Source organism: Drosophila subobscura, chromosome E (assembly GCF_008121235.1).
Source record: "Drosophila subobscura isolate 14011-0131.10 chromosome E, UCBerk_Dsub_1.0, whole genome shotgun sequence".
NCBI lineage: Eukaryota > Metazoa > Arthropoda > Insecta > Diptera > Drosophilidae > Drosophila > Drosophila subobscura.
This window is the reverse complement of record NC_048531.1, coordinates 1,278,181-1,291,389: the sequence shown is the minus strand read 5'-3', so window position 1 is coordinate 1,291,389 and position 13,209 is coordinate 1,278,181. Positions and strand designations below refer to the sequence as shown.

The 13,209-nt window shown below is 45.0% G+C and overlaps 2 protein-coding genes across 12 annotated transcripts in view; both read left to right on the top strand.

Moving 5' to 3' along the window:
- LOC117890204 (transient receptor potential cation channel trpm) overlaps positions 1-13,209 on the top strand; it is a 41,113-nt gene that overhangs the window by 4,630 nt on the left and 23,274 nt on the right. For 2 of the 11 annotated variants that reach the window (XM_034794931.1, XM_034794929.1), the window contains exon 1: positions 9,309-9,356. In XM_034794931.1, the coding sequence (XP_034650822.1) occupies positions 9,309-9,356 (48 nt within the window). Of the gene's footprint in view, positions 1-8,504; positions 8,656-9,131; positions 9,357-10,505; positions 10,659-12,765; positions 12,823-13,209 lie in introns of those variants that run through there. The other 9 variants (XM_034794933.1, XM_034794932.1, XM_034794923.1 and 6 more) reach the window with 8 other exon arrangements.
- On the top strand, positions 4,179-5,801 carry LOC117890210 (NADH dehydrogenase [ubiquinone] flavoprotein 1, mitochondrial). Its single transcript, XM_034794942.1, has one exon. The coding sequence runs from the start codon at positions 4,234-4,236 to the stop codon at positions 5,728-5,730; it is 1,497 nt and encodes a 498-aa protein (XP_034650833.1). The 5' UTR covers positions 4,179-4,233; the 3' UTR covers positions 5,731-5,801.

Sequence of the window (13,209 nt, the reverse complement as noted above, 5' to 3'; positions counted from 1 at the left end):
GCAAAGAGATTATCTTAAAGATAAGGCGGGAGCACGTGCACCTTATGCCTATTATATTCCGTAGACCGTATGAAGAGAATGCCACTGCACACCATATAAACCACAGATTGCTTCTTTTTGATATCTCGAATGGCCGGCCGGCTGAGCACCATACAAATTTTGATGTCATCGTTAATGCAGGCCACATTAACACTGATGCAATTATCGAATGTCAAAGACTGCACAGGCTGTCAAGGAAAGTAATGTTAAAGTAGGTTCGAGGTTGAGAATGACTGTAGGAACGAATCCTGCAAACACCTAAGGTGCCAAGTGAAGAGCTTTGTCAATTCGATTCTCAAAATCCGATAATTATCGAATCAAAGATTTAAAAAAGTTCCTTTCTATCTATATCTCAGTATTCCGATCCGAATAGCCACCTGATAATGCATTCTATCGACTTTTGCCAGTAGAAACGAGAAGGGACATGTGAGACGCTTCTTACGCGTCACAACTTTTATACCCGCCACTCAGTACTACATCTGCACCTTAGCGGTTATTTGTCAAATTTTACATTTTTTCTTCATCTGTCATCTACCCTAGAGCAAAACACTGCAGAGTCATGGCAGAGACGCGGCGGAAGCAGAGACGTGTCAGAGGCACAGGCCACAAACTGCGCGAAGCAGAGTGTGAATGAGAGAATGTGTAAAAAACAAATATAAGCTGCGGGACGGGGTGGGTTTACCCACTGCAAATGAATTTCTTCATTGTGGCTATAATAGTGATCCAATCGGATCCCAGTTTGGTGATCTAAAAGATATTTTCTTTTCTTTTATCTTCAAAATTGTAGATTTGAGAGGTTTTCGCCCTTTTTCTGGGCGGAAGGGGGCGTGGCTCCTTTTTGCAATACACTTGTAACAGTGTGAGCACACAGAAGTATTGATGCAAAATTTGGTGGCTCAAGCTTTTATGGTCTCTGAGATCCAGGCGCTCAACAAGACGGACGGACAGACGGACGGACAGACAGACATGGCTCAATCGACTCGGCTATTGATGCTGATCAAGAATATATATACTTTATGGGGTCGGAGACGTTTCCTTCTGTGCGTTACATACATTCACTTTGTGCACAAATACAATATACCCTATTTACTCTTCGAGTACCGGGTATAAATATGTTCTTAGGGCTACCTCATAATATTCTTAAACTCAGACTTCTAAATCGCGACACAGTCGCGACACTTTATCAGCAAATCATATTAAATAGAGATTTGCGGGGGAAAATAATGTTGTCGCATGTCATAAGCATCGCGCTTTGACATTCGTTTTTTTCCTTGCACGGTTCTTACATTTTTAATGAAACACAAACATATTTTTCTATAGGTTTCATACTCTATACTATAGAGTCTATAGTCCCCCTCTATTCCATTCCCTCTCCTTGTCGCTGTGTTAGTTCCTTCTTCGCCCAGTCATTGTTAACGGAACGGAAATCGTTTTGAGTGCCTGGAGGTTAGGGCATATTGGCGACTTGGGTTTTGGGATTCAGCTTTTGTAGGTTCGGGTCGATTCCCTTTGCCTATTATGAGCCATTCTGATGTCACGATGTTCTCGGACGTGTTGAAAATCCTTTCCATCACAAAGCAAAAATGCAACTAACGCTTCATGGGAATTCATTGAATGCTTGAATGTGTTTTTGTGAAAAGGGTATTGTATCGTTTATCATGTATTGCACTCCAATAAAAGGTAAATACATCGTCGTCCTTAAAAGGTGTTGAATCATCGGAGTACAAGAAGAGTATAAGAAAATTAGTGTGTTTTAAATAGTCCCTCGTCCTTTTTATTGTTTTCCTTGTTTTTCTCAAAGTTATTTTTCTGACCTCCAAAACTTGTGCAACTTTAGTTTTTGTAGTGTTTGCCGTGGATGTGGATATGGGTCGAACTAACATATTGATATTATTTGTGTGCATTATTATTGCAATTACTGCCCTGGTTCAGTATACATTCATATGTATGCATATGTATATGGATGTATGTATGTATGTATGTATGTATGTATGTGGGTTCCTGGGGCAGGTCCACAAGTCATTCAGCCCCAGCTGCGTGACTTTTCCTGGCGCGTGATTAACTTAATGCCAACAGTTCTTTGCTGGCCCTGTGTCATGCAAATGACCAAGGTCTGGCCCGGTCCAGTCCTGCCCAGTCCGGTCGAGGCTTACTAGGCTCGGTCGAGTGCACACCGTGTTTTTGCAAGTTAAAAATATTTTTAGTTTTGTTTCAGGATTCGTACAACTGGCATACTGTTACTTTTAAATGCGATTCTTACCCTTTATTGTCTAACGCCTGCACACGGCATCTGTAATCCGTGCAGTCAGACCCAATATTCGCCTCGGATAATGAAATAGCATTAGACAATAGCCCATTGGGCCTCGTGGGGAGGATTAGCAGATAATCAGTGTCAGCTGCAGGAATGATTGAGAAGGAACCACAGTCAGCTGGGGTTGGATCCGCGGCTTTGGCTGTTGGCTTTGTCGCCGACACTTACAAATTGCCCCCAGGAGCTCCATGTGTCGATGAAAATGAGCTTATTTAAACGAATCAGTGGCATCGTCCTTGGGCGTCTATTGATAGCCACTAAGTGTGCGGATATCGACTCCTTATACGCATGTGGCAGCCCCAAAGGTGAGGTAAGCACGTTGACAACGTTGACAGGCTCTTATCGTTTTGTGCAAAAAATGGATGGCCGACATCTGTGCAGCAATAATAAGGGTACAGTTCAATGAAGAGCACACATCCGCTGAACGAATGCACAGCAATAAAAAATGAATTCCATTGAATAAACCCTAAATCGCCTTGTAATAATGAAAGATGGTTTTTATACCCGGTACTCGAAGAGTAAATAGGGTATATTGTATTTGTGCAGATAACGGTTGTATGTAACGCACAGAAGGAAACGTTTCCGACCCCATAAAGTATATATATTCTTGATCAGCATCAATAGCCGAGTCTATGTCTGTCTGTCTGTCTGTCTGTCTGTCTGTCTGTCCGTCTGTCCGTCTGTCCGTCCGTCTTGTTGAGCGCCTGGATCTCAGAGACCATAAGAGCTAGAGCCACCAAATTTTGCTTCCATACTTCTGTGTGCTCACACTGTTACAAGTGTATTTCAAAAAAGAGCCACGCCCCCTTCCGCCTCCGCAAAAGGGCGAAAACCTCCCAAATCTACAATTTTGCAGATAGCAGAAAACTAAAAACGCCATTCCGTAGGGAATGACCATATCTATCAGATCACCAAATTGGGATCCGATTGGAACATTATTATAGCCACAATGAAGAAATTAATTTTCAGTGGCCAAACCCACCCCGTCCCGCAGCATTCACACTCTGCTTAAGCGCTGTTTATGGCCTCTGCCCCTGACACAGCTCTGCCTCTGCCGTGACTCTGCAGTGTGTGTCTATAGGGGAGGGTGGCGAGCTAAAGGAGCGTGTTGGCGTGAGCAGTGTTGTTGATGTAGATGACAGATGAAGAAAAAATTTAAAATTTGACAAATAACCGCTAAAGTGCAGATGTAGGACTGAGTGCCGGGTATAAAAGTTGTGACGCGTAAGAAGCGTCTCACACGTCCCTATATCTCAGAGGTCTGTGATAGAAAAGTGACTGCGAGACGCAAAAGGCAGAGTCCACTCTCAGTCTGAGAGTCACAGTGGAAATCATCTACGACTCTACATGCTCGTATATGTATGCATATTCCTGATATTTCCTTTTGTCTGCTTGCATAGGGCTTTACCTATTGCTGCTCCTGGAATCTCCAAAGGGGGCAATCGAAGTTGAAGGAAGCTGCATCAAAACTCTCCCAAAGTTGTCCTATTGAGCCCCTCTGAGGACGACGTTAGAACATGCAGATGGGCCTGCATCCATGTCGTCTATTAAAGGCAAATTGCTGTCGTACAAAATGTTTGAAAAAATTGGAAAGGGTCCTTTCGCATTGGAGGAAATGGATTCAGAAGCTGTTGATTCTGTTGTCGTTATGTCATCATTTTCATTGCTACTTGGAGAATCGTTTCCCGCCATTTCTTTGGCCGTGTTTGTGGAGAACTCGAACTTGTGGCAATTCTCTAAATTTTCCCTGTAATATAAGTATACTGAACTGTTTCATCACACAAACATGGGCATATATGTATGTACGTGTGTACTCGTCTGTAGTCTTATCCCCAGTTCGTTTAACTTGTCAACCAGGCAGGACTTTTCGTTTTAGTTAAAATATGTTTCAGCAGCTTATACAACTCCAGCAACGGCTCTTGGCGGCGCAATGGAAAAGGTCCTGGAGTACAGCTAAGCAGCCGGACAAGCCGAAGAGAGCATCCGAAGCCCCCGAAGCACAGGCCAAGGCAAAGGATCGCAAGAAAACCGGTGCGATTTCCGAGGGGGTAGTCGCCCAGAATGATCCACCAAAGTCTTGCCTGACGAACAAGAAGACAACCTTTGGTCCCCTACACGACTGCGACCGCGTCTTTCAGAACTTATACGGATGCCACGATTGGCGCATCACAGGTGCTTGCAAACGCGGCGACTGGTATCGTACCGCAGACCTGCTTGACAAGGGACCCGACTGGATAATGGATCAGGTGTGCCAGAGCGGACTTCGCGGACGAGGGGGCGGTGGCTACTTTTCGGGGACCAAGTGGAACTTCCTTCGCACCGCCGAAGCAAACGCGGACAAGGTCCTCGTTATGAACTGCGCCGAGGGCGAGCCGGGCACGTGCAAGGACCGCGAGATCCTTCGCCATGAACCGCACAAGCTAATTGAGGGCTGCCTGCTGGCCGGATTTGCGATGGGCTGTACTCGGGCCATTATCTATGTGCGGAATCGCTTCTACAATGAGGCGTGCAATCTGCAGTTCGCCTTGGCGGAGGCCTACCGCCACGGACTCCTCGGCTCCAGCGCTTGCAGCACGGGCATCAGGTTCGACATCCTGGTGCAACGAGGGGATCGCTATCTCTGTGGCGAGGAGACGGCCCTGGTCAAATGTCTGATGGGCGAGATTGGGCGGCCGCGCAGGCGTCCGCCCTTTCTCACCGAGAAGGGGTACTTCTCGCATCCCTGCCTGGTGATCAATGCGGAGTCCGTTGCAGTGCTGCCCACCATCCTGCGCCGGGGACCAAGGTGGTGGGCCGACCTGGGGCGCTCATACAACTCGGGCACCAAGCTCTTCAACATAAGCGGACACGTGAACTGTCCCTGCACCGTTGAGGAGGAGATGTCAATGCCAATGCGCGATCTTATCGAAAAGCATGCGGGAGGAGTGCGCGGCGGCTGGGACAATCTGTTGGCCGTCTTCCCCGGCGGTCTCTCCACCTCTCTGATCAACAAGCAGGTCGCCGCGGAGGTGCTAATGGACTTCGAATGCCTGGAGGCGGCCGGAAGCAGTCTTGGCTCTGGCGCCCTGATCGTTGTAAATAAGCAGAGCGACCCCATAAAAGTCATGCTCCGCTCCATCCAGTTCTACGAGAAGCACACGTGCAAGCAGTGCACTTACTGCCGTGACGGAGCCATTTGGCTGCCGGAGTTGTTCGACCGCTTCGTCAGGGGCGAGGCTCATCCACACGAGATCGACTGGACCGTGGCTATAGGAAAGAAGATTAAGGACAGCAATCCAATCTGCGGCTTAGCCCAGGGGCAGGTCAATGTTGCCTGCAGCCTGGTCGACAACTTCAGACCGCAAATCGAAGATCGCATTCTCAACTGCATCAAGGCTTGACGACGGACCGGCTTTGGTTTATTCTATATTTATCAGTTCTGTACTCATTAAATTATAATTTGTGCCTCGGACTGGTGTCAAATGCTTATAAATATGTACATATGTATGTATGTATGTGCATATGTATGTGCGCAGGAGTAGTCCGAGGACACACAGGTTTACGAACGTCAATCGCTGATGCATTTTGAACTCCTCTGAATGCGTTTTGCCTGAATGAACGCAATAAAGAGGCATGTTTTGCAGAGATATAACCATAATCTCTGTGCTCGAATTGGAATTGGTGTCTACTGGTCGCCCACCACCACCACCATCTGCAAAGGGCGAACAAATCAACAGTTTAGCCGAACCATTCAATCTATTGGGATGGTCGCCTCTCGGCTCTCGTTGCCAGCTTGGTTGCTTTGGGTTGAGTTTGCGGCAGATGAATGCCATTATGGGAGCTCTGGCCGAGGACACAGCCAAATGGGAAAAGCTTTGTCGAGGAAGCTGAAAATGGTGTGGGAGTAGAACGTGTGGGTCAGTTTCAGAGTCAGAGGACACAATGTTGGCATAAACAAGCAGCAGGGCATTTGTCTGGTGCTTGAATGATTGCAGATACAGCAACGACAGCAGCAGGGAATGATAGGAGTAGCAACGTGTCCTTGTCCGCCTTAGTGCCTAGCAGTCTTCGTAGTCTGCAGTTTGTCCTTGGCATTATCCTTTTCTAGCTTTACTGTTCGCTGCTTGATTTGCCAATAATCAAGGTTTTGGCTGAAGCAGTATCCCACTGTCCTACTAATTCGTTTACAAACGCCATGCTTGTGGAGAGACTGCAGCTGCATGCCCCGAGCTAGCTTGAGTCGGTTCATTCCGCATCGGAGGCAGCAGCCTGGACACAGCTTGCGTCGCTCTTATCTCAATTAGGAACTCATTCATCCGGGCAGCCGAGCAGCCGAGCACACTTGACACTTGATGACACTCCCAGCGGTGGACAGTGTCCGCACCAGTACCGCTTAGGCCAAGATAAATGCTCTAATAATTACGGCCCATGCTGCTGAAAAACCTGCAAAAGCCTGTAGAAAGTAGAAAGTTAGCCTCAAATGAAGAGCTAATTAGGAAATATGCAGTAAATGATCCACGTTGTCGAAAGGTCTCGTATGAAGATGGAAAACTTGAATGGATGTACATACACATATAAAGCATACAACAAAAGAAGTGTTTCTTAACTGTAGTCAAGCAACGTATTCAAGGTAGAGGCAGTGCCTCACTGTGCACGTGTCAACACATGGCTCAAAGGAGGCAGCTGGCTTGCCAGTCCATCCTGCGGCAAAGAGGAAAAGGGAGGAACTCTTTAAAAAGCGTCGCAAATGCGGGCTGTCGTATACATTTCACACTCCGCTCCTTTGCTTCAAGGATCCGGGATTGTTAGCGTTGGACTCGCCAGACTGATTGTCGCACTCAAGAGCAGTCGTCAGGCAGAGGGAAGGGCCTCTTGGCACCGAGCTTCGGCGCTGGTGGGGCACATTACAAATTACGGGTGAAAACCGCTGGAAACTGCAAAGTTTTCGATGCCTGCCGTAAGTGGCACCACTTACTGACAAGTTTGCGGTCTTTAATTCGCGATTTTGTCTATTGATACTGTCTATAAATCACTTGTTCGCTGGCTATATCAAGGATGCACAACCAGGAAGGCAACTGCTTATTAAAGTCCAATTAAAAGTCTTAGCCCCAGATAGTCATCCATGCGGATGGCCCCTAGAAGAGACTCCTGTGCACACGTTTAATAGCACATTATCTCAATTTTGTGCCTTTGTGACTGCTCAAAGCTTAATCACATGTGGGTGAGAATCGTATTTATGTAGGTATCGATTTTGCCTTGTACTTTTTGCGTCTTCTATACTAACTGCGCACACTGTGGACCTGTATTTAGATTGAAGCTCTGATGCTCCATTCAACGTGGACTGGTCGCAAATGTATATGGACATGTATGTACGTATATATGTATGTATGTACATATGTATATGTACATAAGTCAGTCAAAATGTTCAATTGTTTAAATGGGTCAAGGGACACAGGGGCATTCCTTAGTTCTATACTTATTTGTCTAGCTATTTGCTTTAATTAAATTGCTTTGTTTGATACCGGTTCTCCTGCATTCAACGTCATATTAGTCCTATTAAGTAGGTTTATATGTATGTACGTATGTATGTACATATGTAACATGTACTATACTTGGATGCTCCCATCTCATCATCATCTGAACTCCATCGCAGCTGGCGGATTATATTGCTCAAGCATAATCTCGAATGAAAGCGAATGTCTTGAATTCCGCAAATTAAGGCGACGCAGCGCAAGTCGGAGTCGTCTTTGACTTCCGCTGCCTTTTGTTCCGTACCCTCGTTCTGTTTCATGGCTCGTGCCTTGTCTGGCACTTGATTCATGCTCTGCTGGAATGCTTGGGCTAACTTTCCCCGGCTGCTGCGCTTACTTTCTTTCACTTTCGGCCGTCCGCCCAACCACGGCCCGGACATGACTTGGTCTCCTGCTTTGGCCCAGCAGCTCGCATTGCTGTAATGAAGCCCGTTTGGGCTGAGCTTTTCACTTGAGACGACTAAGAGACTCCCTCCTCATATGTCACACGTTCCGACGCTCCCACGCTATCGGCGGCCATCACAGTGTAAAGGTCACCCAGAGTCTCCCAGGCGTTGCAGCTGGCGTTGCTTTTCGCACTACTTACATTTGTTAGGTACATATGTATCCCTGCCCGTAATAATAACTCGTTCAACTCTTTCCAGGCTAGCTGATCCCTGCTGTCCATTTGCCCCGCTGCCCGGTCCGTCCCTGGCATTTGGCCAGTCGATACAGATGTTGGGTAAATTCACCTCGAACCATGTGCAGGTCTACCATCAATATTCCCGCACTGTGTCCGTGAAGAAGCCCGTCAAGGTGAGTGTAGCTGTGCTCTGTATCCCCGGCCTGAGACAGGGCATCTTTGTTTGCGCCCTGCTCTCCTAAGTAAACACTATTAGCATGCATAAAAAGAAGCCTTTCTTTCGTTTGGTGGCATCCATGGGCTGCCTCATAATTGGGTGCAAGGTGAATGGGAACTCTTGTGTCGTATTTATTTGTGTGGAATTATATGTGTGTTTTCGTCTTTATTTGTTTTCACAAAAGCGATCTACTAATAATTACAGTTGTTTCAATTACTATGTGTGTACATATGTATGTATGCATGTGCAATGTACATATGTATGTAAATTTGCATATCTTTCTTCATATAAACAACCTGACAACCTGAAACCAGAGACCGGATCACTTTATATCTATCCAGCACGAATTCCCTTCTGCATGCCTGCACGACAAAGCCAAGCCAAGAAGACAATAAATAATTGATATTTCATAATCATTTTTCTTACTCCCAGCAGCCCGCGTGTTGCACTTGCCGTCAGTAACGAAACAGACTTGAATCAACTGAAGCGGATCCTGTGCGTCCACTGGCAGCGCTCGCACTCCGCCCGTTGCCCGTTGTCTCTGGGCCTCTGCTCCGTCTCCCTGTCTGTCCCGTTTATGTGTGAGTGTCTGTGCGTCCGCTGTGGACGATGTTGAAACAGAAACGTTTGGCCAAACAGAAGCCCAAAGCGAAACCGGTAAGCAAATCGAACCAATGGCCATCCAACTAAAGCCGCAACGGCTTTAACGCCGACTTCTGTCCTCTCCAGATACTCCATTCAATACTTCTATAATTTCCACTAATATCCTCACAGCTTAATTTCCTTTCGGAAAATCTTTCTCTGCTCTTTGCTCTCTGATATCTCAATCATTTCGACTGACTGCCAAACTGCTTTGCTGTGTAAAAATTGAACACTCTCTGCTCTGTGATTGTATATCTGCTGCTCTACTCTTTTGTTTTCCCCACTTTCCCAACAAGTTAAAACTGTTTAGTTTTGTTGTAGAAAAATTACTGTTGCGTGTTCTAGTTTTTTTGAGTGCAACTTGAAAATTATACGGTCTCATAGAACATTCATCCATTCAAAGCCTTCATCTCCCTTTGTGAACACCCATACAATAGAGATATTTTGTTGATACACTTTTCAAATTGTTTTTGTTGGCGATGTTCCTGAAACTCCATGACATTTCCCGCCCATCCACATCATTTTAAACCAGAGAACAGAAGACATCCTTGCGTGAAGTGATGTTCTTCCTCTGTAATGATGATTTTGAGTTACATACTTGTTTCTATAATTAAAGCACATTGAACTTTCGAGTAGCTGTTACAGCTGTCTTTGAAAATAGTTTGAACAAACTCTTCTATCTTTTGCATATGTACTTAACTGATTGTTATTAAAAATGATTATATGTAAGTGTTATCAGCAAATAGAAGAGAACCGGGCAGCTACGCTCTCTTCTTACTCCCACACGCTCTTATCGGTCTTTCTGTCCCCCGCTCTTGTTATGAGTGTTCGTACCCATTGTACTCGCAGGTGGTAGAAGGGTATAAACTGTTTTGCGTAATTGTAACACCGTGATTTCCACTCAGTTCAAGCTTGTTTAAAATGTTTGTCATTTCAAAAAACATTACTATAAAATATGCCTTATAAAACGAAACAACAAAAACTAGACACAAGGAAAAGCTTACATGTACATAAATACATACATATGTAATGGCGGGGGTATCTGATAGTCGTCTCTCTCGACCTCAGCGCTGTTGCTTGTTTTTGTTCGTTTTTCCACGCTCTCACTCACATTCGATTGTATTGGTGCTATATTTGAGCCGCTAATGGAACGATAACTCCGTCAGCAGTTCTCGGCGCGACACTGAAGCTTGCGGGAATCGCCGGCTCTGAAAGCGCATCTGGCAGGCGCTAGTCGTAAACGAAATCGTGGTTCTTTGGGCGCACCTCCGACGAGCGGCTAGGCTAGCCATGTTCTTCCATACCAACTGGGTGTTTGTAAGTACAAGTAGATGTTGATCACTCAATGAGTAATTTACTGCTCATTATCTAACAGACCGGTAGTCGTGTTCGTATTGTACATAAATACAAAAATACATTTGTACATTGTACATACTTACACATGTATGTACATGTGTACCGTATCGTATCGTCACGACTGCCGCGGCATGCCGCCTTGTGTTAATCGACAGCTGTCGTTGTGGTGTGAAGCGTGAGCAACTTGTTCCTACTCTCTTTCCTCGGTTCTTGCAGTTCAAGTTGAACATAAAGTATGAGTCTCACGCAAATATTGTGAAAACTCCGGTAAAAGTCAATTTCGCACTCTTAATCGAAGCCAACCGGAGTGCACGCGGGGCACTCCGAGACTGCCGCTTCGCATTCCCAATGCTGCCATGGGAGGCACTACTAATTTCACTGACAATTTTTCACTTTGGAAAGTCGTAAGGGAGTCAGCAGAAGTTTGCACAGCTCCGGAACAGATCCGGTAGCGTCATGTTTATTGTGGCAGGGGGAATGGGTGTGCCTTCCGCACGAGCTGGAAGACGAGAGAGATGCGCGTCCTAAGGATGTTAGGATGAATGGTTCCGTGGCTGTGGCACATGAAAACGCAACATGCAGCTCTATCCAGGCGGTTTATCATGTTGCTAAAGCAGACGTTATGATGCTGGCTTTTCGTGGCAAAGAAAACCGTTTTGTGAAAGTGAAGTTAATTAATTGGCAACTTCACACAGGAAATAGCAGTTCATCTTTATTCCCATTAAAATATTTCCATCACTGCCCCGCGCCAATGCCTGTTGTCCAGTTCCGTATAATATGCAGCCTGCCTGCTTAATTAAATTGAAATGTGTCACATTTTGCTTCCACATCCACTGAACTGTGTTGCATACCCACACAACAGTTGCTTGGTTCCTGAGTGCACAGGAAGAAAAAGCTTTTAGTTTAGTAGTCACTTCATACAGAAGTTTTGGGAGTGATACGAATCTGTATATACTCTTAAATATGGATATATGTATGTATATACATATATAAATATGTACAACATGTATGGATATGCATGGGTATATTTTATACGGCTCCTTGTGTGCCGAATGCGTTTGCGACCGAAAAACAAGAAATTCCCCGTTTCCCCCTTGGGCGGGAAAAAGATGAAACGGACTGGCTCACGTTGTACGAGAGTGTGTGGGCATTTCTGTGGTCCTCAGGTACTAGGTCCAGTTTTAAATTTTATTTCGTCTCTTGAATACCTACCTCTTAATTAATTTCCCAAGCTTAGTGGGGTTAATACTTTGCTACTTAGACTCCATAAACAGTTTGGCTTGTAGCTGAAAATTATTTTTGGAATTACAATTACATGTACATATGTATGTACATCGAGCTTTGTTCTTAAACCAAACATCAAAGCGGTCTGGTGGCAGGTCATTACAAAACCCTCTGAAAATCCAATCAGAAGATCCTGTCTTCTTTTCATATCCTAAGACTAATTTTGCTTTTATATATCTCTTCTACTTGCAACTTTGCTTTTCACAACACTGACACAATGACTCACACTCGCACTCCGTTTCATAACACTCCACACAAACACACCAACATAAAATGTGTGCTCTGTTTTGATCCTTGAAATGCCACAATTTCTTCCGCCTTCCGTTCGGTTTTTAAACCTCTTCATTGCAAATTTAAATTATTGTGCTGCGATATGTTAATTAATCTCTTTTGTGTTTTCACACTCCTCTCCCATTCCAACCACACGCACACGCACACGATCACGCACACACACTCAAACCACCCGATTTGTCAAACACGACTTGTCGTTGCATGTATTCCGTGTTTGTCCGTGTATTCGTTTGGATGTGTGTGCGGGTGCGTGGGTGTTTGCAATTGTGCTCGAATTCGAATGTGTATTCGAAATGGCACAAATAATTAAATAATGTGTGCGAATATTGAAACATCAATATAAATGCAACTACTCCAACGACCACCTGACAATCAATATCAATCATTGCAACACCAACAAAAACCACCTGCAACGTGTTGCAATACGTCTAAACCATTGACCATTGTACAATGTAAACTGAAAACCAACACAATAATTAAATCACACCCAAAGATACCATGGGGACTGAAAAAAATCTGTTGGGGCCTGATAAATATAACTGTGCCCAGGGTAAGCAATCAACATTGAACTTAATTTGTATATAATTTACCTGTTTTCGCTGTTCGTTCTGCCACAATCGTTGTCGTTGTTAATGTACTCCACGTTTAGTTTGTTTCCATTTGTTCCTGCCTATTAATAAAAATGCACATTACCTTTTTTGTACGCGAAATCCTTCCAACCATGAGCCGAGCATAGAACCCCGGTCTTTGGAGCTAATTAATCTACATATGTACCTCATTTGATCAACAAAATGAACTAAATTCAGCACTCGTTCGTGAAATGTCGCTGTCGATGCTTCCGACTAAACATCCCAGCAATTTGGCAAAACTAATAAGTACATCCCGAGGTGTTGAGAATGACCGACCGACCAATTATTTTGGCACGCTAAAATCTATG